This window comes from Eretmochelys imbricata, chromosome 15 (assembly GCF_965152235.1).
Source record: "Eretmochelys imbricata isolate rEreImb1 chromosome 15, rEreImb1.hap1, whole genome shotgun sequence".
Taxonomy (NCBI): Eukaryota; Metazoa; Chordata; order Testudines; family Cheloniidae; genus Eretmochelys; species Eretmochelys imbricata.
This window is the reverse complement of record NC_135586.1, coordinates 18,060,807-18,087,254: the sequence shown is the minus strand read 5'-3', so window position 1 is coordinate 18,087,254 and position 26,448 is coordinate 18,060,807. Positions and strand designations below refer to the sequence as shown.

The window sequence follows — 26,448 nt, the reverse complement described above, 5'->3', positions numbered from 1 at the left end:
TGTCAGAAAGCTCTAAGCAGTCTTCTGTCCTGTCTGATAGTGAGACAGACAGACACACACACACACACACAGACATTGTGCTAGGTGGGAAGAAGGTGAGAGAGCTTTGTGTTCCTGCCTCCCCCCTCCAATTCGCAAGTCAACTGTTAAATAATTAATGTGCCCAATGGGATGGAGGAAAGCAAAAGCTGTTGTGTGCCAAAGTTTTCTCTGGCTCCAAAAAGCACAGCTCATAGTGTATTCTGGCACCTAAGAGCGAGGTTTCTTCCCTCCTCCCTCCCGCCTCTATTCTTCCGTATGTATGCTGGACAGGGAAGTGGTGTTCCCAGCCCAGCGGGGGATGACTGTTATTTCAGACCAGCAACAGGGAGAAAGGAACAGCCTGTTGCCTGATTGATGTTTGTTTTTTGTGGACAGACACCAAACCTTCATTAGAGACAGGAGAGGTGGGAGAGCGAGGGAGTGCTCTTAAGGAACGATTGTGCTTGGACACAAAAACTACTCTGCACTTTCTTTGACTTCAGCTGGACTGTTTTGGCCCTGGTGACTTTAAGAAAATATACACACCACACAGAAAGTTCAGTGAAGGCTTTTTGAGAGGGGGAGATGGGGAGGGTGGACAATCCAGTTGGATTTTACAGTAATTAGTTTCAAATATGCTGCTCATCTATTCTCTTTGGATTTCAGAGAGGAACATGGGATTGCAGGGCTTGGTTTTCTGCATAATGCAGTCCTCTCCTTCCCCCTCCAGTAAAGCTCCATTTTCTTCTATCTATAGATTCTAACATTCAGGTTGCATTTAAGTGCTGTTTCTTTGTATGCATCACATTTTAAAGCAGGAAATTATCTCTGGGTCAAAGAAAAATGCAGGAGGAGAGGAAGGGAAGCTATTAAAGAGGCTTTCCTCTTGCCATGCACCTGGGATACAAGAAGCCATAAGAGACCGAACAAGCCAGTAATGGGTATAGCCGATTACTTTCCAATGTACTAATGGGGCGTAGTCAATCAAACAACAAATGCCTGTCATCCCTGCCTCTGCTTATAAAAAGCTCCGACGGTACACTGGTGAAGATGACAGTGAAGTGAATAGAGTTACCTTGCTTGTTTGTAGAACAGGGCTAAGCCTATCTCTTAAACTTCATGTGGGAGATTTTCCAAAGCCCAAATAAAAATTAGGTACCCAGTTCCCACTGACTTTTCAGTAGCAGTTGGGCAAGTAACTGCCCTTTGTGCCTTCGAAAATCTCGCTGATTAATAATACTTGGCACTGACAGCACCTGAGCATCTCAAAGCGCTTTAGAAAGGTCAGTAAGGCTTAGGATCCACATTTTTCAGGTGGGGAAACAGGCTGCAACTGTTTGTGATCTTAGGGGAGTGGGGAATCCAGATCTTTTGATTCCCATTTCACTGTTCCATCCCTCAACCATTCTGCCTTCAGCCTTGTGTTCCGTAAAAGTTTTGGCTTTGCAGATGTTGCAGAATATGTTGTATTTGTTTCCACTGCCTTCACCTGTTAATATTTCTGTTGTCATAGGACCATAAAAGAAATGGAAAGTAAAGTAAAAGAAATGAAAAAAGGTCCATTAGATATTTTAAGCTTTATCTCCCTCAAGAGAAGACCGATCAGATGTTAAATTGGTACTTCACTAGATCACAGCCACGAGGATGAGTTACATGGTAGAGTAAAGGATTAATAAAACAGAGCCCTGAATTGCACTAAATGGTATTATTAATGTTTATTGAAACAATGGGAGCTGCTGGGGGCTATGAGCATGTTTAGAAGTAGGACCACTTAATTTGGGTTCCTGAATGAGCCCTGAGTCCTTTTGAAAGTCTAGCCCCAGTTTTGGGTGCTAAGCACCTCTGAAATTCTGCCCCAGAGACCAATTCTGTTCAGCCCCAAGATGATAAATACACCAAACACACATGAGATTGAGGCTTATTTACTCTGTAATCTTAAACCTATGTTAATAAGGTGGGTTTGTGTCACTAAGACTGTATATAGTTCTGGGCTTGTCTTGGGGAAATTATTGACGTGAAATATCAGACCACTGGGTAAGAATAAGAACGTGCCACAGGTTTTCAACCCTTCCTCAGTAAACTGACTTTCTTTTGTTTCTGGATTATAGTGATGCTAATTTAGGCCTGGATCCTGAAAAGTGCTTATCAGCAGCATGTCAGAGTAATGGAGCAGTTGGCATTTGTGAGTGTGTTGAACCACTTCATGGCAGATTGTAAACAGGCTGCAGTGGGGCAAAAAAATAAACACTATTTCTAAAAGGCCTGTGAGTTGGAAGCTATGTGTGACAGTTTCCTTAAAACCCTTTTCTTTATGAATTACCTCTGCAGGAAAAGGAAGTTGCATTTGGAGGAAATTCAAGTCCCTCCCCTGGGGAGAGAAACCCATCATGAAAAAGGGGAGAGACTGGAGTCCTTTCCAGGTTTCATTTCACAGGAGGAAATATTGCTTCCTTTTAACTCTTGAACAAACAACTGCAGTGGCCACATCATAGGAGAATATCCCTTAGATCACATTCAGATAAGTCTGCATTCTAACGTTTGTTCTTGGCCCAGGAGCTGAACAACAACCTGGATTCTCTCAAGTATTCCTAGTAGAGACTTGGGCTCCCTCACCCTTGGCTAGGATAGGGAACATATTCTTGCTGCTTGCATACAAGGATCATAAAACATTGTTTTGGGTTTGACAGGAGTCCTTTTAGTTCTTGATCTTTGATCTTGGCCATTACTTTCCCTCTTGTCTTCTTTCTCTTCTTTGAAGTGCTGAACTGGCAGTAAAGAAGAGAGATACCTCTGTACCATAGCTATAGCTTGGGGAAGGAGTTGGGACTAGCCTATTAAAATGCAACAGTTCTCTTCCCACCTTTAGGAAATGTTCAGTCTTGAACTTTGTCATAGCAAACACAGCTTGCTGCAGCTGTGCCCCAGAGGTCATTTCCTAATTAAACGTCTTCACATGTTAATCATAATGCTATAGATTATACTAAGTTGTTTGCTTCATTATATTGGGTTGCTTCCCTCCTGAAAGGAGGACAGGAAAAGCAGAGAGAGATGTTTAAAAAGCAATAAAATAAAACCCCGAGAAATGTTTCTTAGGCCTGGCCTGCTCACAGTTCTTAAGCCTCATCAATGCAGAAAATTTATGTCGGCATAGCAACATCGATCGGGATGAGAAAAAACTATACCTCTGACTGACATAACTTCGCCAACCTAACCCCCAGCAAAGACAAAGCTACGTCGACGGAAGTATACTAGTATAATTAAAGTGATACTGCTTTTGCCTGTGGACAAGCCCCTAGAAATTTCTGGAGCTTCCATAAAATTGAATCTCAGGCCTTCTGGATGGAGGACCTATTGGAGAAGATGGGGACCATCCATAGCCCATCAAGATTTGGGGCCGATATTGAGTTCATAAAACACCCCATCAGTGTGCAAGCTGAGATGTCTCTGGGAAGCAGAGAGTGCAGCTGCAAGAAGGGAGTTTATTCTCTCAGCCCTGCAGCTTCACAGCTCTGCGCTGAGGGGTCTGCTAAAGCACATAGAAGCGGCAGATGTGCCTAGCGTCCGGAACTACTCCCCCTGGTTCTTAATAGAGCTGCAGGAATAAGAATTTTTTCCCCCTTTTTTATTAAAGATGATTTTTCTGTCCTTTTAAAGGACTCGGCCACCTGTTCCAATTGCTCAGTGAGGTTTGTTTGAAAAGCCTGTCTTGGTCTTACAAAGAAAGAAGGAAAAAAAGGAGATGCAGCTCATTATACCAATAAGGATTGGTGTTTTGGATTCATGAGGGAAGAGCAAGAACAAAGAATACTATAGAGAGGTATTAAATGAGGCCCTTTTGTTTCTTGGCTTGTAGAGCGTAAAAATGCCCAAGGCATGAATGCTGCATTCAGATTACCCTTGAACATTTCAACGTCTGTTCTGGTATTTTATAAAATGAAGGTGAGGGGCTGAGTGGATGCCTAATACTGTACTAAGAGGGAAAGGGACCTTAAACTGACACACACTGAGCATCCAACACTGGTAAACAGGGAGTGTCTTGTTCTGCATTAATACGGAAGGAGAGGGAGAACTGTCTAGCGATTAAGGCAGTGTTTTAGACCCAGTAGATCTGGGTTGAGTTCTACTGCGTGACCTTGTGACAAGTCATTTAATCTCTCTCTGCCTTAATGCCCCACCTGCAAAATGGCGACAATGATGCTTACTTTCTGCCACCCTCTGTCTTGTCTCTTTTTAGATTGTAAAAGCCAGACTGGGACCATTTTATCCTTTGTATAAACGTCACCTGCCACAATGGAGGACCAGTCTTGATTTGAATACAAATAAATAGTAATAATAAATGCGTCCAGTACATGACAGCTGCTGCAGAATGGTCCTTTCCTCCCAACTATCTCTGAGAGCACTTGGGAGTCTAGGCTGATTCTGGGGATATTCTGTTACAAAAGCCTGAGGACGCAAATATTCAAGAAAAGAAGGGAATAAATACCAGATCTCACAAATTAATTATTTTATAGTTTTACTTGCTGCTTTTCAATTGGCTAATTAATAAGTAGGGCCCTACCAAATTCATGGCCATGAAAAACACGCCACAGACCGTGAAATCTGGTCTTTTGTGCTTTTACCCTATATTATACAGTTTTCACAGAGGAGACCAGCATTTCTCAAATAGGGGGTCCTGACCCAAAAGGGAGTTGCAGGAGGGTCACATGGTTATTTTAGGGGGGGTTGCGGCATTCCCTTACTTCTGCGCTGCCTTCAGAGCTGGGTGGCTGGAGAGCAGCAGCTGTTGGCCGGGTGCCCAGCTCTGAAGGCAGCGCCCTGCCAGCAGCAGTGCAGAAGTAATGATGGCAACACCATACCATGCCACTCTTCCTTCTGTGCTGCTCCCTTTAGAGCTGGGCGGTCAGTGCCAGCAGCAGCATAGGGTACCAATACCTCAACGCCCCCCTACAATAAACTTGCAAAAAAAAAAAAACCAACCCCACTCCTTTCTGGGTCAGGACCCCTACGGTTACAATATCGTGAAATTTCAGATTTAAATAGCTGACATAATGAAATTTCAGATTTTTTAAATCCTATGACCATGAGATTGATCAAAACGGACCGTGAATTTGGTAGGGCCCTAATAACGAACTAATACTCTGCCCCTTATTAGGAGTCAGAAGAATGGCTTAGATTTTGTTTACTTCAGCTATCTAGCCTAGCAACTCTGCTGTCAAGACTAGATCAGACTCTTGCTGGTGTTCACACAAGATATGTGACACATTTTGAAAACAAGCATATTAATGTGGTGCCATGCTGGAGCGAACCACAGGCAACTTTCAGTGTCATCTGCAAAACAAAACCATGTGCACAATGGCACCACAAATCTGGACCGGGTGAGAAAGCATTTTGTTTATAGTCACTGGCGTTATTAACCCTTTTGGGTCCATTAGTGCATATGTATTTCACACACAGAAATCCTGATGTCTAGTATTTAGGGTTTAATCTCCCATTTAAATTAGTGCAGGCAGTCGCTGTTAAATCTTTTTAATGTGATCAAGTGAACTTAAACTTTAAGAATATGTGGAACGGACAGTACTGGCCAGAGGCAGTCACAGTACAAGCAAGACACTGTTAGATTTCCATAGAAAAGTTCTACCAATACAAGTCATGCCTGACTGTAACGTCGCTGTTGTTCTATTCTTGAGCCTGTCCTGGGTGGAGACCATAAATTTCTAATTGTGGGGTGGTTTTTTAATGATCACAAATGTTTATTACCTAAGAACCCTTACTAATTTAGAGGCAGCACTTTTGCAGTATATTGCCAAATGAATCCTAAAATCGGAGAGCAAGGATGGGCCATAATAGATGAGATGGCTTGGTAATTCTAGCGCTCGCTTCCATGTTTACGATTTGGATTTGATTCCTGCCTGGAATATTTCTGAAGAATTAGTTCTGCCCAGTCTCAGCATAGGTTGGAGTACGTGAATGTCAGTTCCACCTTCACTTCAGAAAAAATCACCTTCCAAAAAAAAAATGGAGACCCAGTGAGTGAAAACTGTTGTCTTGGGTGCTGCCATAAAATGTCAGCCAACATGGCTGGCAATCCGTGATTGTACAGTGACTCCATGCGTTTTCTCACAGTGTGCAAGGATGCAGCATTCTTGTTGAAATCAGAGCAGCTGCCTACCATGAAACCATCTTAGTTTTTGTAGGGTTAGGAAAAAATGTCTGTGACAATGGGAGGGTTTATACCAATAAATAAATAAATAGTCTCTTCGTTCACATGACAAACCGCTGAGAGGAAACGTTCAAATTACTCTGAAATTATTATCTTGGAAAAAGCTCTAGGGGCCAAAACAACTGTTTTCCTGTTCCTTCCTTTCACCCAAAATTAAAAAAATAACTATGCATCAATTTAAGTTGAAGTGCTTGCTATGATTATACTTTAGCTAGAAACCTCTGTTTACAGTGTTCACTAATATATTGTAGCTTTACTTGGTTTACCAGTTGGGAGCACAGTTAGTATCATCGGAGCTCCTGCCTAATTACAGCTCAGCATGCGTAGTTGGAAATAGGAGAGAGATTAGTGACTTTTTAAGACTGCTGCTTGCTAATTTCAGGGACTAGTTGGGGGAAGCCCTACAGCTCTGTGTGTTCCGGCGTTCTCCGTTGAAAAGAAAAGCCAAATAAATCAGCAGTTCAGTACCGTGGGTTAGCCAGTGAATATTCCGTTTAATAAATGCTCTTCATCCACACAAACAGCACAGATATCTTCCAAATGCCTTTGAGTACCCCCCAGAATAGGAATCAATCCCAAACCAGCAATTTCTGTAGAATTTGCAGTCCAGAGGTCCCTGTAAGAGCTGCTACTATGAAATCTGGCCTCAAGGCAAAACAGCAGAGATTAGCATGGAGAAGAGAGTATTTGAGATAAATGACAGGTTTCAGAGTAGCAGCTGTGTTAGTCTGTATCCACAAAAAGAAAAGGAGTACTTGTGGCACCTTAGAAACTAACCAATTTATTTGAGCATAAGCTTTCGTGAGCTACTTCATCGGATGCATAAACGAGGCCAGTTCGCTGCTCTTAGAGTGATTGTTTCAGGCTCTCTGTAGATTCAGGCCAGCTTCAGGGCATCAGTTACGTTGACATTTGTGAGGTTTTCCTCCGTAACCATAAAGGCTGGAAACTTTTTTTTAATGGAAACAGGGATTAAGGAGTGTGATTCTGCATCAAGGGATAACTCCGTGGCTGTGGAATATATAAGGTCTCTTGTACTGTGCTGCTTTCTGGTGGCAGTAATTCCAACATTAGCATAGCCCCTCGAGGACACTACTCTTCATAAAAGGGGCCATATGGAAGGAGCTTTCCCAACTGCCTATAATGTGTCTCCTGTGTATGCGCTAGGCTTTGATCATGATGAGAGACTTTGGGTGCTACCACAATACTCGATATAAACCAAGAATAGGTGCCTCTTTCTGTCAGTACACTATACTCCTCTTCCTCTTATGAGGATGCTTTGGAACTATTCCAAAGGTTGGTCTTCTGTAGGGCCAGCAAAGATGGGAACAAGTTAACGGAAAAGGGAAGATTTTCATGAAGAAGCTCTACAACCAGCATGTGCCAAAAGGGAGAAGTCCAGCATGTGATCACAATCCATCAGGGTTTAGCTGTTACAAACTGAAAGCAAGCTCAAGCACCACAGATCACATATTATCTGCAGCCGGTACATGTGGCATACAACACAATAGCATCTTGTTGATCTTCATAGTAGATGCATTTAAAGGGAAAATGTACCCATTGCAGGCTTAAATAGCAAAAGGCCATCTGTGGCTTCCTAATGCTGTTTACAGACCTTTTCTGCTTCTGCTCTGCTTGTCAATAGCTGTGTTTATTCATTGCTTACTTGGTGAACTAAAATGTTGAGGCAGCTCTTGACAGGTTCCTTCCAGCACATCCTTTTGGAGCAAATATTTGGTTGCCATAGGGACCAAATCTAAAGGGCACACACCATTCAAATAAATGCTCCGTGATTCACAATGTGCCGCTTATCCCTTAAATATTTTAATTATCCTTGATGCAACTTGAAATATTGTTTTATGTATTCAGTCTGTTTCTCTCAATATCCCAGTTTTTTTAGGCCACGAGTCCGGTAGGGTCGAAAGCTGGATGATCACAGTGCAGTTACGCTGTGCAGGGATTTTATGGCTTCGGTTCACACAGAACAATCTACATCCCCAAATGTGATGTGAGGTGGAGGAGCAGTGCTCCTGCACAGCTACCGCCGCATCAGAGGAGGCAGAGGTGATGGCCACAGATCCAGGAACAGCCAAACAAGTGGTATTTGGCTGCTAATGAATATAGGGAGGAGAACTGTGTGGCTCTTACTAAACTTGAGTGAGAGGCGTGACTACAGCTTGGCTGCAACTGAGTCTGTGCAGGGATGGGGGTAGGGTGGGCGTGCTTGGCAGCTCTGGCAGGGAAATGTCATTCTCAGCTACTGCTGAATCTCACGCAGTGTTTTCCCAAATTATAACTGTATTAGCACTAACCTGACAGCAATTATTGAACCATGAGGGCCAGCTTAGCACGCAAATAAGACGGGATTTTGCTAATTTCTACATGGTAAATCACTCCTTTTGGTTCCTGTTTGGCAAAGACAAAGTCGCCGTCCAGCACAGTTTCCCATTTTCACAATACCACCTATAATCAAAGCCATAAAGTCCCTGCATATCATTGATTAAGAAAGTCAGGCAAGTTACTGAACTTATTCCTTTCCAAATCAAGATGATAACTAAACTTAAACCCTTGAAACCTTTCCTTTCCCTTGCTGATGGCTCCCCTTTTGCCTTCTTGTTCTGAGTTCCCTGGCAATGATAGCATGCAAACACAATACAGGTCTTTTTCTGCAATCCCCTGACATCCAACAAAGACCACTCTAGATTTAAACCCATTAGAAACAATTGTCACACGCTTGTTTTCTTTGAGAATAGAAACCACAGAGTTCAGCACAGAGTCCCCTTGACAAAAGTGCAATGTGCTGAAACAGGGATTCTGTCAGACACAAGGCACATGGGAAGTCGCCAATTAATGTGGCCTGTTAGCTGTATCACAGCTCCAGAGGTAAGCTTTCCTCACTAGTGCATGCAGCCTCCCACACCAGAAGCTTAAAGTTCACTCAGAAGTTTACTCTGTGTACGTCCCTCTGAACTGTTCCTCGTTATTCACTTTTTGGATACCATGTTCCCAGGCAGACTTTATGCAGTGTCACTTTGAATGCCATTGTTTAGTTAGCTTTAGTTGTATCATAACATAATACAGGATCCTCCCTAGTAGAAATTCCCATTAGAACCTTCCTACTAGTTTCTCGGTTTCTGTTGGTCTTTGTTGGGTTTTAGTGGGCTCTTGTTTTAAGCTTGGAGGGTGAGCAGCCCAATGCTGTAGATCCACTGAGTTGTACCAGAACCTTGTTGGCCAACTAGGGATCAGTAGGAAACAACTGAGCATTTTAATTGGAATTTCCACTGGGCTAACGACGAACTTGACAGAGAGACGTACCAGCGATAGAACTAGTAACTGAAATCACTTGCATTCCCTAATCAAAATTTTCCCTGCCAGTCCATCTCCTCCTCTCTCTGTACAGTGACGTATCACAAGAAATCTCTACTAATGACCCTCTTGAAATATTAGTCTTCCATGTGTGACATGCATGCTGCCCTCATTGGCTAAAGGAAGCAGATCATGATTACGCAGAAGGGATTACTGAGGTGAGCTGAAAGGTCGGCATCTCAGCAGTATTGCTGCTCTCATTTTTTAATCAAGAGGATATTTTTAAAACAAATGAATTTCAAGACAGACTAAATTTTGGACTTTTCAACTTTGACACTGGCTCTTTAAGAAATAATTGCCAAACATTCTACAGTGTCTTTTTGGTACATAGAATTGCCATACTAGATCAGACCCAAAATCTGTCTAGTCAGTATCTTGTCTCTGACAGGGCACAGTATCAGATGCTTCAGAGGAAGGAGTAAAAGCCCCGTATTAGACAGACATTGGATAATCTGCCCCCCAGAATTGGTCTGTTCCTGATCTCTAATAACTAGAGGTTGTCCTGAAGTGGGGTTTAATATCCTTTCCAAAACATTTTTGTGATCATCAATTGTAATAATTCTGGGTATTCATGATATCCATATAATGGCCTATTTCTTTTCTCCAGTGTGAATTGCTTTAGCCTTCGTAATTTACTGTGTATTTTAGTTGAAAAAAACTGTATCACATGGTGCATAAACTCAAGAAATATCTAGGCATGGTCCAGTGCAATTTATAGAATCAGGCACAATCATTTTGAATTAATCAAATCTAATTAAGGCAGTGCATTGTGGGCTGTGAGGTTAGAAATAAATACTTGCCTAAAGCCATTGCAATGATAAATGACTGCAACATATTCAGGGCAAAATCTCACCCTTGTTTTAGGGTTATCCATGTGTGGGGAGAACAGAGTGAAGCAGTGGTGTCACTCAGCTTACACTAGAGGTACCCTGCATAAATTGCATTGCCTTGCCTTTAAAAGCAAACATGTGCCTCCAGCCAGTGCAGGTAGCTGCATACACATTAGCCAATTGAGGTGGATGGGGATGGGGATGGACAAGCCCCCAGGCTGGCAGACCACATCTCCTTATAAAACCAATACTAGATAAGTATTACTGTTATTACATTAGCAAGACAATGTTGCCAACTCATGTAATTTCACCATGAATCTGGCAATATTTGGTGGTGGTCTTAAAGCAGCCGTGTGAATACATGAGAATCTCTGCTTTCATGTTAAAGGGAAAGAAAGTAAGTTTGTAGCCTTCATGGTTGTGTAGAGCTTTGTAAATGTGAACGGGGTGAACCCAAAAGGCTCAGAAACCATAAGGTAACGAAAAAGAGCTCCAAATACAATATTCTTAGAAGATCTCATGATTGTTAAGCCAACTTCATGCTTGGGGTTGGCAGTGCTGGCTAGGTGTCTCTCCAGACACGTCCTGTGGATCAAAGAGAGAACCTGCCCTGTCACTTACAGTGGAGAAAGAAGCTGGTTTTGCTCACTTTGCATACCCACCCAGAGTGGAACCTTGTCCTTACCCTACAGAACAAACTGTTAAAACTTTGCTCTCTGCTGAACAATTGATAAGATGTAAAACAGTTCATTTTTAACTATCGTACATTTGCATTTACAGGAAAAAAGCAGCTCACGAACGGTAAACTGGGGAGCATTGCACAGAGGCTGCTTTCAGCTTCAGGTGCTGTTACACAGCTGAGCAAACATGCCTTGCTCCTTGTATATTTTTTTTTCCTGGAGAAATGTTGGGGTCCAGGATTAGACAGTGGTGGTTATTTAATTTTAAAATAAATGTCCAGCATAAATATAGGCACAACTTACCCAAATCTGTGAGGAATTGTAAGGGGGTGGTAGTGATCCTGTATTGTTTATTTGAAGAACCCCCACTATATTAATGAAAACTTTAATAAATATAATATTTTACCCAAAGTCCTTTAAACTGCCTTGTCCCTCCCCTGTATTTCCTTTCCCGTCGTTGCTTGCCAGCAGGGCGAGCCACCGCCTCCTGCCCAGTTCATTCAGTGATGTCGCGATCCAGCATTTGCAGTGTCACAATTCATTGCTGTAGAGCTGATGCTGCATCCTCAGATGGTGGATTTTGAAGTCGCTGCATGAACAGCCAGGAGAAGCAGGCAGCTTTTAAAGGAGAGTTTGTGGACTCAAGTCCTGTACTGAATATCCATATACTCAGACTGAAGGTAAATCAGTAGGGGAGTAATGCTGCATTATTGTGGTGAAAGCTGGGATTTTCCACTGGTCATGTTCTTCCTGTTAGATCTTAAAGTGAGAGCCCTTCCGCCCATCTCTGGTGAGTAACCAGGTAGAAATTAATGATTCCGTGGCATTCGATATAATTTTCTTTAAAAAAAAAAAATAGGAAATAATCTTCTTGACCTGGTCAAGGATCTGGCTTAATTAGAGCAGTGAAAATCATCTTAGTAATAAAGACCCTATAACCAGGTCAAACTCACCCTGGGTAAAATTTTCGAAAGCACTTACTTAGGGGCTTAAGTTTCACTGAAGATCAGGCTCCTGCATGCATAAATCCCTTTTGAAAATTGAATTTAGGTGCCTTTGTCGTTTAGGTGCTTTGGAACATTTACCCCTGGTTTCAGATTTTGATAAACTCAAAGTTTAAGCCAGGTCCGCTGCATCCAGTTTCAAGCAAACCTGGGTCCAGTTACATTTCAGGTGGAAATTGCATGCAAGTCAGTGATTTCACATGTATCAATTCAAAACCCAGCAGTAAGTACCGCTTTAACCGAGTTTGTTTTTGAACGCTGGGTATGTCTCAAGTGAAACTCATAGTGTGCTGAGCCCTCCCTCCACTCCCCACCAGAATAAAAGATTCCTACAGTCTTCTGCAAACTGAAAACATTGGTTTCCTACACATAGCTAGTTCTTACCCTTAGCTTGAGTGTGATCTGGGATGCATAATGGGTACTCAATTTGCCTACTTAGTCACTGTATTACAGCTAACTCATTCATTATTTAAGATCTAAATGGAACGGTATAAAACAATATCCCATTTGGTGAACTCATGATCACCAGAGCATGGAGAGGAGAGAGGGTGCTCTTGGTTTGGCATTTTGGTTAGTTATATAGGGCAAAACTCTTCCTTTGGATTTAAGCCCATTTAGAGCCATGTACATGCATCTGAAGGCAGAATTCGGCCTTACATATTAAAGTCCTCAGTTTTGCTGTATGTTTCTAATGGGTTTAAGAAATGATAGACTAGCCATCTCAGAACACAAAATTTGGTTCTTAGGAATGACCTTTGATCTCGATGCAGCCCAGCTACAAGGGGATGGGCACTTCCATAAGCATTGTGGTGATGTGTACAATACACACAGTGATGATGTGTATAATAAGCAGAAGCCTGAACTGACATTTCATATGCATAGTGCATGCCACATTCTAGAAAAGAGATAATAGCCTTATTTGATCTTCCCAGCTCCATTCTCCACCTCCGACCTTCAGGGGGGGAAAAGATACCTGCTTTGTTCTTTGGGTTCTCTGTGTGGCAGTGAGATGGATAAACTCTCTCCCTTGTAAAAGTGTGTTTAACCTGAATAGCATGAAAAGAGGAACCATCCATGCTAAGGCACATATTGCTGTGCCTCGCTACTTAGTTGCCATGTCCATTTTCAGGTGAGAGCCATATTGCTCTGCATATTGCGTGCATGATTCTTATTGGCGCATCCCTTCCAGCAGGTCCCTGAGCTGCTCAATCTATCATCCTTCATTAGGAAAGCTATTGGCAGTTAATTAAGTGGTGATGGACCCAAGCCATGAAACTAATCAAAACGAGTTCGTATATAGTAACCTTCAGGCTGTGAACGGCTGGCTGTCGCCAATGAGGAATGTCACATTACTTTTTCTTCCCCCTTGTGGGCTCTCTCTTGGATCTGTCAAACCAGATTTGGACAGGAACCAGAGTGGCATGGAGAAATTATAACAAATCAGGAGCAATACAAGATGATGAGCAGGTAGAGGGAGTAAGAGAGTAGGTTTGTATGTTTCAGCACTGTTTCCTCTTTTGGACAGAGGGGCCAGAGAGGAAAGAGAAGCATCAGTGATCTTCCTAGTCAGAGAAAGAGGAATGGCCTTGACCCTGTGCCTGTTTGGCTGGATACTGGGAGGGTTCTTGAAATCTTGCCCCATTCCCAGCAAAAAAGAGACCATTTGACAGAGTTATTTTCCTTGGTCTATGAGTGCTCTTTCTCAGACCTTGTCTACACTTGCGGTGATGTGAAGGATACATGTAACTACAGGCTGCAGTGAAAGGCAGGCTGCGTCCACATTCACTGTGGTGTGTAGCGGGGAAAGGCTCCAGCAGTAGGGAGGCAGTTGGGACACTGTGGGGCTAAAGATAGACCTGGGAGGCACTGCTGGGCATACAGAAAACCTTGTAGGGTATATACCTTCGAGTTCAGGGCATGCTATGCCTATGCAGGGGCGCACTGTCCACACCGCTGTTTATACAATGTGCGAGCTGCGCGTGCAGGATTTGTACTCTACAAGTGATCCGAAGTGTAGGCCTACTCTCAGCTAACCATTGATTTAATTTCTCTACTCCAGATTGTCTGAAAGATCATTCAGACTACTTTGGAGGAGATCTAGCTTTCAGATTTACTTTTAACAATTTTGTGTGCGTTCAGGGTTCTCTGATGTCATTTTTTTTTTTTTAAATCAAAACCTTGGTGAGATTGTTCAGATGAAATAAACTTGTTGTGTTATCCCAAACAGGATATTCAACAACCTGGCAGATCCTTTTCTTGTAGCAATAAGAAAAGGATTTGGCATTTAACCTCTTGAAATTAAACCAGTGTGAACTTCAATAGCTCAGTCTTATCAGGGCTTTGCTATAATAACAAATTATGAAAAAGTGTAATCATGTTTCCAATGTGACCTTGGCAAATCTGCTTTCTTCTGTGATGTAAGAGAGATTAGGTGATCCTAAACAGATGTCTGTTTTGAAAATTATATATATATATATATATATATATATATATATATATGAACTGTATATGAAAGATACAATTTAAAGGAGCTCTATAGAACAAGCTGTTCTATTATGCTGAACAGTAATTGCTCTTGGAGGTTTTGAGCTATTGATTTATTGGTGGGGGTTCAATTTCAGTGTAAAGACCTGTGTTCGTGATTTAATTGGAGTGATTAATAACTCACTCACAGGGCCAGATGGGAATCAATATGGATTTCAAACAGCAAAAGTAGTACGTTTTCCCGTATAGTGTAGCAGCTGATAGTTTGTTATTTACACTTGCTAGACTAATTAAAATCACAAGATTTCTTGATATACAGCAGGGTTTTTGTCTTTTTAAAAGCTTCAACTTATTGAGTTGAATACTTGGGTTTGCGGTAAATATTTGTGTTTGTTTGGGATTTCTGGTCAGCTCCTTAATAACCTATATATCCTGCTTCATATCTACCACTTCAAAGTAAGATTGTGCCTACAATACAGTACACGCTGCAAAAGAGCCTTTACCTAGTAAACACAAGATGCTTGTATTGTTTTGTGGTCAGGGCAGTAGAATGCCTCTTACGTCATTGCTTTTCAGCTAGCTGGCATCCGCTTAGGAGCAGGACTGAAGGGATTTAACATTGCAGTGTTTGATCCAGTGTTATAGTCCTGGATTAAAAGACAGCATGAAGCTTCCAATCTCATTACAACCCCAGCATTCGCAGTAGGTACCTGGGCTGCAAATCCAGCTTCAGTTTTGCATTGAATCTGTGCCAAAAGCAACTTTACTGTGAAAATGCAGCGTGACTCATTTTTCTGAGGATTTGAATGGTTTCCCTTGTTCTTTATGCCCTGGCCCCAATCCTTACGTTTGGTGCCCATTTCCAGTCGGCTTTTCCAGCTTCAGAGTGTCGTCATGCATGCTTGCAATGAACATGCCTGGATATAGCACTGCAAGCTTGAAATCTCCAGGAATTAAACACCCCATTAAAGAGCCATAAAGCAGCAAATCAGCATCAAGTCCATAGATCTGAATGCTGTTAGGAAGCATTTCTGAAAAGAAAAAGAAAAATCTCCTTTGTTCTGGAAGTTTTTCCCAAAATCCACACAGCTGGTTAGGAAGCAAAAATGTTTATATAACATGGTTTGATTTTATATAAATGTTTCTCAAGGAAATCTTTCACATAGCAATCTGATAATGCTAATGGGATAAATTCAGCATGCACAGGCATTTAATTGTTCACTGTTAAAAAGGTAAACCCTATTAGGAAATTAGGCTAGATTGCAGTGTATATAGGGCATATGATATTCACTGTTTCCTAAACCACTTTTCTGAGTTAGTACTTCTGTGCTGGTAATGCAGTTACTATGTCAGCAAGGAAAACTGTCATTATGCTCCTGAGGGAGGTGGTCTATCCAGTTTTGAATTAAAATGTTGGAGAATCGCTACTCTCACACTTGTGGGTCATCAGCTCTGTGTTAAGACTTTGAGATGCTTTCCTTATCATACCACACTGCAAATGACTTTAAATGATCTTGGTTTTCAACTTGGGTGCTTCAGAAAAAACTGTACGCTTGAAAGTTAATTCTGAGGACTGAGCTGACTGCATTTTGCCACTGTTGCTTTCTTCCAGTTTGAGAAGCTGAAGGCTTGTTACAGCCCCAACATACAGCAATCCAGCAGGTTAAATGACTTGGGCAACACAGTTTATTAAAACTGGCAAGTGCTCGCTCCAGTTCTTTTCCTGATAGTCAAGGCTGTCTGCAAGAGTAATTGATAGTGGCAGCTGTTCTAAGGGTGTTTTAGATTGTGGCAAGACGATTTGACTTGACAGACAGCTCTGTATAAATGAACTGAGTGATAGGGGCTGAATCCAACTTGATTGCAAAAGGAACTTCCTGTTGAAAGACAGCAACAAAACTCATTCACCAGAGACGAACTTTGGGAATCAGTGGCAACAACAAAAAAACTTCCCTCTCTCCTTTGTTCCAGTGATGCAAGCTCAAAGCAAGGCATGGGGATTTGTGCTTATATTTGGCCCATTTTCCCCTATGAGAAGAGACTTTCATATTATTATCTGTTGAAAGTTCACTAGGTGCCTTGTGTGTTCTGAAGAGCATGCACCTTGGAAGAACGCTCTTAACATAATGGCATTGGCATGGGATAACACCAACTAGCCTGTGGAGCAGATCATTAGAGTCACCAGGGAGATTTAGTCTTTGCATCATGATAGTAACAATTCACATTCTATGGCGCCTCCCATCCAAGGATCAACATTAATGAATTAATCTGCATGGCCCCATTGAGGTAAAACAAGATCACCCCATTTTTACAGCTGGAGAGCCTGAGGCATAGAGAGGCTGCTCACAGTAATACAATGAGTTAGTCACAAAGTTAGTCATACTGCACCCAGATCTCTTGACTCATAGCTTCGTGCTGTAACCATGAGGACACCTTTCCTCAGTTAAACTCAGTGATGATATGAAAAAGATGAGATGTTATCTCAAGGTGCGAGGGCATATAGGTTATGTTACTGCATAGACTTAGTCCCTGGGTAGTTGTGTGCAGTTTTACCCTCCTACAGGTCACTTCTCTGTTATTGGCTCATAATCCTTGCCTATATTTCTATATTAAATACATTTTACATATGTGATACCATTAAGAAAAAAATCTGTATTTTTAGCTATAAGTGGCCAATCTTTATTTTCTTAACAGTGAGTTGCAGTTATTAGATATATATGAAGGGCCATTTATGTTGGTCAACTTCTACACTTTTGCTCTGATAGCCTGAAATATACAGACCAAGCAAGATAATCCATGGTATGTCTGATATTTTAATTAGTGCTATCTTCAGATAGTAGCCTTGGGGCAAAAATGTAGAAACAAGAGCAAAAGTCACTTCATTATCCAGAGCTGTCACTTACATAGCTCTTCTTACCTTCTACCCACTTTACAAACATCAGCTACTGTATTGTGTCCCAATGCCAAAGCAAAATGTGTTGCACCACCACACACTTATAACTATATATTTGTGCTGATGATGTTACATATCCACCATACGTAATGCTGTACACATACAAAGCACTATTTAAAAATTGTGGTGTAGCTTGATTGGTTCGGCTCTTCCTTTGGATATTTTCTTTGTTCATTCCAGTTGCTGAAAATCTTGTTTTTACTTGACTGATTCCTCATGCAATGAGTTCAAAAGCTCACCTCTGTGGCTCATGAACTCATTTCAATATATATGTCCCATTAACTCTTGTTACTATGGTTCCACACATTGCTTGTTTCAGTTACAGTAACCATGGTGTTTGTATGGTTGAGGAGTAGTAATAGCTATCATGGGTTAGGTCTGTGCTCTACAGGAATGATGGAAGTGAAGTGATGGGTGTGCGGTTAGATTAAAATAGGTTGCTGTTGGAGTTTTTTTATAAGATGCCCTGGAATGGAGAGAGTTGGAGACTTCTCTCTCACGTTATCCCACCATCCTTAAGTTTTGATCTCACAGAAAGAAGGCTAGAGAGCGCGTCCAAATGACACCACTTTCTTATTTCAAGAAACAAAGGAAAGATGCGCAAACGAGATGAGATAATTTCCAATCATATCCGATAGGAGCTGACAAATTCCTTTCCATAACAACCTGCAGCCACAAAGAGCAGGAGGCAGGGCAGCCGGTCTGGAAATGCTGTTGCCCTAAGTACTGTTTGTATAACAGCAGCCACCTGTTGGAGTCCTCAAAGCAGACTTTGCAGATTTAATCCCCTGCACTTGAGCAACACTTAATCAGCTTGAAAGCAAATTCTTGTAATAGAACAGGTTTAATTTGTGTTTGGGAGTTTTTGTATTGTATTTTGTTTGTGATGGTGTATACCTACATCTTGGATGCCAGTGGGGTTGGGTGGAGAGGCAATTGTTTTTTAATTTATTCTCATAACGGATTTTAAATCCAATCAGATTTTACATCAAGTATGTGCAGCAGGTTCATTTGGGCTCAGATAAACCCTTCAGGAATTTACTTTCCACTGCACAATCACTTGTGTGTGTTGGTCAACTGTCCCTCTAGGACTTTAGAATCGATAATACTATATATGCTCACAGATTTCCTGAAAGCAATAGCATAAGCCCTCACTACTGTTTAAAAATACAGACATTTTCTTCTTAGCAAAGTCAAATCTGAAGAGTGCAGCAGCACACTGCTGATATTTTGCAACATTGCAAGTACCAGTTGCAGGTGATCAGGCAAACAAGAGTTACCGAAATGAGATAATTTTTATTTCCTTTGTTAAGCCAGTTTCAATCATGTCCTCCTCTCTTTTTCTCCACTCCCCCCACAAGAAGCAAGGTGTGTTTAACTGTCTTATTAACAGAAGAAAACTCTCTTGGTGGAAGAAGTCCCATGAGCGTGGTTAGAAAATAAACAAAGTTGGCATACTGAAAAGGGGTAACATTGTGCATGGTGGGGAATGGCAGATGCGTTCCAGCCTTTACATACCATGGCTGAAACATGAATCATTGTAAATGTCAGATTTCCTGTGAAAGGAAGAGCTGAACTGACATGCGTTCAGCTTTAATTAAGCTTGAGTTATTGGAGCTGACTGTCAAGTCTTAGGCAAATTGGCTCAGCCTGTTATCATTAAGCATGAAAATTAACTACTCTAGGACTTGGTAAAAATAAACACATTTTTGATGCTAGAATGTTCCAGTGTGCTATGGTGAATCCAGGGCTTGTTATGGGAGGCCGGGCTTGGTCAGGTAGGTCTCTATGATCAGAGGGGACTGAGGTATGTGACCCCAGTGCAGAAAGTCTGAAAGAAGATATAAGAGGCCCAAGGAACAATTCCACATGTGAATAGCAGTCATCTCTGATCAAGTGAAGGCAACTTGCGCAGAAGAGGTAAAAAATTCTCTTAGAAAGAGAGTGTGAGGTGGAAGGTCTTTTAGGTGTTTTGCAGAGGAAAGCTCTGAAGTTCTGGATATTGTTCTGGATGGACAATGAAATCACTTGAAAGAATAAAAACCCAGTTTTCTAGTGGAGCTCAATGAAGTTGGAACAAAGCTGATTTAGTTCTCCTGTGCCGCCTGAATGTACATGAACACACATGTAGATCAAGAGCAGAAGGGGGAGTTTTGGCCAGGAATTTTCTTAATAATCAATAAGTCTAAAAAACAAAGTAAAGCATTTTGGAGGGTTCGTATGATTTTAGTAAGATGTCCCAGGTAGTGACTGGGACCTCTTACTATAAATGTGGGGAGAGTTATGTGTACGTAGCTGGGGGGGATGCAGGAAGGTTTTAGCGGGTGATAAGTGGGTATTGATTTTGGGCATGAAACAGAGAGAAAAAAACACTGTTTTGGTTAGTATTGGCCTGGATGCCCCAGGAAAACAAAGACATTGCTAGAAAAGTGGGACATCTGTTCACTCTAAGCATATTGTGTATCCTGTAGAACCAGTGTTCGGGGCATACCCAAGGGAAATTATTCTGCAGAGCTAATGGTTGCTAGTAGCCCTATATACATCTCTGGTGAGAAGGGTTCTCCAAGTACACCTTTCTAGTGGAAATACACGTGTGTTGTACGTCTAACAAAGACACATGACTAAAACTGAGATGTGTCTCCATTTGGGTAAAAGTGTCCTATGTTCGCCTGACTCTGTCCTCCCTGCCAGAGACTAAATCCCTGGATCTGAGCAACCCTGGTCTTTCAGCAGGTATGGAATCCAACTTCCAAGCTAGGGTCTGGATCCAAATTTCACACTTTGCCTGCATCTCAGTAACAAACTGAAACAAAAGCATGGACCCAAACACACCCCATATCTGAATATTTGGGCTTGGACACATAGGCGGCGGGTGAACATGCCGTTGGGGAAGGCCAGCTCCCGGCCCTTCCCTCTCTGCCCAAGGCCTCTCTTAAGAAGAATATAAGAACAGCCATACTGGGTCAGACCAAAGGTCCATCTAGCCCAGTATCGTGTCTTCCGACAGTGGCCAATGCCAGGTGCCCCAGAGGGAATGAACAGAACAAGTAATCATCAAGTGATCCATCCCATCGCCCATTCCCAGTTTCTGGCAAACACAGGCTAGGGACACCCTCCCTGCCCATCCTGGCTAATTACCATTGATGCACTTATCCTCCACGAATTTATCTAGTTCTTTTTTGAACCCTTCTACCTTCTCCCAGCCCCAGAGCACTGGGCAGGCGGTTTGGCCAAAGCACCCCCAACCCCAGGCCTTTTGTACACCAGCCCCAGCTTGCCTTTCCCAGCCTCTGTGCCACAGGAGAGAAGGAAGGAAACTGGAAGCAGGCAGGAGGGGGCTTTGGGGCAAAACATGGGCGGGGCTACGCAAAGCTGTTTGGGAAGGCACAGCCTTCCCCTGCCTACACTACTTGCTACCCATGCTTGGACCAGTCTCTGCTCTCTTCTGCTCTCTCTATGCTTTCAGTTTTACTTATGTGCACCTACCTGCCCGCCCCCTAGTAAATCAAATACATGAAGAGGTTTTATTTCAGCACGCTGTACTACAGTTATTAAAAAATGGGAACGGTGATAACCAATGATAGTTAGACCCATCCATCCATATATGACCCTCATTACCATGGAATCTGGTGTATATGGATTTCTCCCTGTAACTCGCACCAGATCTTTCCTTTCTAAATACTTATATGTTTGTACTTTACATGGAGTGAGGGGAAGGAGAGTCTCCTTTCTCATGCCTGGTGCTTTCCTGCTGCAAACAAATATGTATCCTAGTGTTTCATTAGTTCTCGAATTGTTCTCAGACAAAAACTGAACACAGAGAAGCATTTCAGTGTTGCAATTTGAGAGATGTGAGTTGCCAGTAAGAATTAGACACATGACCACAATATTCTACAGCTGATTGGTCATTTCAGTCAGCAGGGAACTATAGGCTTTTGCTTTGAGAAACTTGCAAACGAGATCTAATGCTGGAACCACAGGGAATCAATAGTTGTGTATAAAACTGGTCGGACAGCTGCTTTTAATGGAACAACTCATTGATGTGTTTTGGATCCAGCTGATTTATTTTTTAACTCAGCTTCTTTAACTTTTATGGTGCCGGTGTGTTCATTAGTCTATATTGCCTATAATTACACTGTCTAAAGTTTAACTCTGAATGGGCCTATTGGATGGAATGAGCTAATAGGATTTCATAGAACCTATGGTCAGGAATGGAACCTGAGTGTTTTTTATGGGATGCCTCTAGATAACCATGGGATCTATAATTGTGAATATGCGTCCTTTGAAAAGCATATTGGGTGGCATTCTGGCCCTGTTGAAATCAGAGGTAAAACTCCCATTGACTTAAATTTAGCCAGGATGTCACCCATTGGATTTAGATGCATTAATAAAAATCGATGAACTGTTAGATTAATGAAAATTTAATTTTTAGAAATAAGTACAGTCACTTTAAGCATTAACTACAATAAAATCTATTTACCATTATCTTTAAGTCCATAAACCAAATCACATTTGAAAAATACAGTGAAACTGACTATGTGTAATACTTTATATAGTAATTGATTTGGGACATCAGTAGATTGTCTCAAAATGGGGATCAGCTGACAGGGGTTTGAACTACCATTTGATCCACCTAAAGCACTGGAATTTCTTTGGAATTCCCACTCATTTCTGCCACTCGTGAGTTATGCAGTCACAACGCTTCCCGAGCTCATGAGAATAGCTTGTTTATTTCAGTGCCTTTGTCCCACTGTATTCTGGAGATCAGTGAGTCTGTGTGTGAGTGAAATTGGCTTTTGCCAAAAGAAGGAGGAAAATAATCTGACATCACCTTGTCATTGGATGTATATTTTATAAATACAAAATGATTTGGCATATTACAGGGAAGCAGAGAGCTTGATTCAATACTGCCTCCCTCTGGTTTCATGCCAGTATAACTCCAGTGAAGTCACTGAAGGCAGACAGTGATGAATCAGACACAAAGTAGAATAAGTAATGCAGAAATCGCTGCATGTTGTGTTCAGCTGTTCCCACACTTCATACATCATGAATATATTTCAGTGCTACCCGGCCCTTTTAAAAGTTAAGAGTTAAGGTAATTTCATAAGTGGAATTCGTCCATGTTAGTGTTGGGAGCATGGGTGGGTGGGTGTCCGTGTCCCTTTCTCACGTGTTTCTCTGTCCTATTCTCTCCGACATCTTGGTTGGGCTGAAGATTATAATAAATAAAACCCTAAAATTATTTTGATATAATAAAAACATGTACAGTAAACTTAACACTTATAGATCTAGTGAGGTGCATGTGTTGGAGAAGCAAATGAATGGCAGACTTAGTCAATGGAAGGCTCCTCTTGAGATGAATTATGGAGCATCCCTGCACTTCAGGGGTATGTACATAATGTTAAAAGGGAGTTGTCTTTGGAAATTGAGTATTCAGCATGTTGCATGTGGTTTCTTTTCTTATTTTAGGTCTTTTTTTGTATTCCTTGGTCTGATTTTTTGTTGTTGTTGCTGCTGTTTAATCCCGTCTACTGGCTTGAGCTTCAAACTTCATTGGAAAAATGAAGACACAGCATTTTACTTGGAAAAAATCTGTGAGGAATTTAACCCATTAAAGAAACTCATTTTGATTGGTACCTATCAGCTATTCATTACCGTATTACTTATGATTTTGGCATATGTTACAGCAGTTAGTATGTTCTTTGATATCCACAGAACATTTAGGGTAAACAGGACTGCCCTACTGTGCTCATTGTAGGTTTTCATAGACTTCTTATGTTCCATCTTCATATGTGAATGTGCATCCAATGAACAATCATTGTGCCATCCTCTCTCTCATAAAGGGCCTTGGTATTCATCTCAGAAAGCATGCTGAGGGGTGTTAAAGCATGCTCTTGTCAGTGATTAGTTACCATCCCCATAGCTATGAATGGCAAGATATACCAGGCAGGTTACCTTGAAAGACCATTGAGAAAATAAAAAAACCGCAACTCTTGTGATCAGATTTACGGTTGTGGGATTTATCATCTATTCCAGGAAATTAAATTTGGTGGGAGATGCATTAGCAGTAACTTGAGAAGCATTCCTGCTGTATTTAGTGTTCTACAGTCATAAGTAAGGTTATATGTGCTTTGCGTCAAACACCCCCTAGACAATACTTTGATCTTTTACACACACTTGAACAAGTGCCGTGTACTGGACAGACTGACAGACGAACATACCATCGTGTTGTAATGATATTACCACAAGCTAAATATGACTTTGTTCTTACCGGGCAAATATTCTGCAAAATTGGAAAATAAACAGGGATGCTTCAATATGTCACTTTTCTTCTTCTTTTTCTGTAAGGTCCAACCTTGACTGACAGACCTGAAGCGAAAGCAGCGACCATCCCCAAGGTGTCAGGGCTAGAGCGCAGCCGGGAACTGAGCACTGACGTGCCCTTCATGCTGCCTATCCCCAGCCCCCAGCCAGTTGCTGCTGTTGTGACTTCCACTTCTTCTGCGCCCACGTCAAGCGCCAGGGCAAGCCCGCTGTTGAAGAAGGAACCAGTGATCTCAGCACCAGCGCCGCCAAGGCTCACACCCCAGCCGCAGCCTCGACCCCAGTCACAACCTCAGCCACGACCACAATCTCAGCCTCAGCTCATACCTGAGCTTCGGACCCAGCCTCAGAATCACATCCCTCCCCCTCTCAACTACCAAGTGCATCACCAGGTGGCCCACAACGGACTTAATATCAGGTAGGGGAAAGGGTGCTTGCATTGCTCCTTTGTGAAGCACTCAAACCCTGCTTCCAGGTTACAGTTAATTGAAAAGGTATTAAAATCTCTATGGAATAGGCCATAGGCTTTCTCATTTCCTGGGAAAGGTGCTCTACTTGTGAGAGGCATTGTGTTCCTCTAGGCCAACACCACATAGCCATGTATTTCCAGCTGTATTGGGTAGCTGCATAAAAGAGATTGTGACTAGAGCTTCCCTAATGAACAGGGTTGTACGGCTGTGGGGCAAAACTTTCTAGGTCCAGCTTCCAGTGCATTTGCAAATTTTTCCATCAGAACCACTCAGCAGAGGACTTTGTACACCTCTACCCTGATATAACGTGGTCCTCGGGAGCCAAAAAATCTTACTGCGTTAGAGGTGAAACCATGTTATATCAAACTTGCTTTGGCCTTGAGCATTTCCATTGTTAATAGTCACTTCCCGCCCCCTGACTGACCCCTCAGAATCCCCGACCCATCCAACCCTCCCCCCCACTCCTTGTCCCCTGACTACTCCCGCCCCTAACCACCCCTCCCAAGACCCCACCCCCATCTAAGCCCCCCTGCTCCTTGTCCCCTGGCCACCTCCTCCAGAAACCCCACCATCCCTAATCACCCCCAGGACCCCAACCCCCCTGCTCCCTGTCCCCTGACTGCCCCAACTCTTATCCACACCTCCGACTCCTGACAGGCCCCCCGGGACTCCCACGGCCTGTCCAACGCCCCCATCCCCTGACCACCCGGCCCCCAGAACCTCCGAACCATCCAACCCCCCATCCCCTGACTGCCCCCTGAGACCCTCTGCCCCTTATCCAACCCCTCGGCCCCGGCCTGGCACCCTTAACACAGAGCAGCATGTCGGAGACAAACACACTGACGTGCTGATCTGCCGGAGCATGCTGATCCGCCCCCCAGAGCGCTGCTGCATCACATTCTATCCAAATTCGTGTTCTATCGGGGTAGCGGTGTAATTGGGAAACAGTTTGGGTTTTCACAAAACCATTTTTTTTCCCCGGTAGACTGCAATTGCAAACCATAGGCAGTCTTTGGATTTGGCATGGTCACGTGTATTCATAGGACATCGGTGTAGTTTAACTGGTTCACCAGAACTATTGGGAAAAAAACAAATTCCACACCCCATTTGGACGTTTTTGCAGGGAGCACAGTTCAAACTGAGGGTGCATCAGCTAACAGCAGCCTCAGAGTACGACTCTCCATATAGAGCAAAAAAGATACTGCAAAGTAACATGTTCACCGTAGCTCTAGGGCTAGCACGAGGCTCAGTTTCTCTTTCAGATAATTTTCATCCAGTAGGTAAAATGCAAAGATTCATATTTCTTGAGTAGAAATAAAATGGGGGTGAGCTTGGCGAGAGAGGAGTCAATGTACAGGAATAAACAGGGACCTGGACAGTCCCTTTGTTGGTGCAGAAAACACACCGTTCTCCCCAAATCAGCCTATTGAGTTAGATTAATTCAGTGAACAATGTGTGCATCATTCCATAACTTTTTAGTTGCATAAAGTACAAGATATGGGACTGTCATTTACGACCAGTTTGTCTAGCAACTCACACAGTGGGGCCCCTCCCTGGTTGTGGCCTTTAAGTGCTACCGCAATATAAATATTAATAACAACATCACATCGGCACTATTCAAACAAACACTCAAGTATCTCAGAGTGCTTAGATAATCTCAAGACATTGGTATTGTGGAAGATTATGGTAAACAATAATAATTGCATTGATATTGCCCTTCCACCACCCCCAACAAAGCTTTTAAGGTGCTGTGCAACAGAATAATAATCTTTTAAAAACAATATAATTACAATAATACAATATATACTGCTATATCATATTGAGTATGTATAATACCACTGTACAGAATGCAGGGCAGGCATAATGTGATTGCCACAACTCATACCCCATGGCACTCTGAACATACAGAGTAACAGTCACCGAGCCTTGTGATCGCAAGGGAACGCGTTGCCATTGGAAGGTCATCACAGGCTAAATAAAGGTGCAGATACAGCTGCCATTACAATACCTCAGTCAGCTCACACACAGCTCTGAGAGCGACCCCCTGTTCAGTCATGAAAGGGAGTGTCACCCAAAAGAACCCGAGCCATACC

The 26,448-nt window shown here is 42.4% G+C and overlaps 1 protein-coding gene across 8 annotated transcripts in view; it reads left to right on the top strand.

Annotated features, from left to right (window-relative positions):
* The window catches only part of FBRSL1 (fibrosin like 1), a 740,278-nt gene that overhangs the window by 680,154 nt on the left and 33,676 nt on the right, over positions 1 to 26,448 (top strand). For all 8 annotated transcript variants that reach the window (XM_077834760.1, XM_077834758.1, XM_077834761.1 and 5 more), the window contains exon 7: positions 23,910 to 24,303. In XM_077834760.1, coding sequence (XP_077690886.1) covers positions 23,910 to 24,303 — 394 coding nt within the window. The remainder of the gene's footprint in view (positions 1 to 23,909; positions 24,304 to 26,448) is intronic.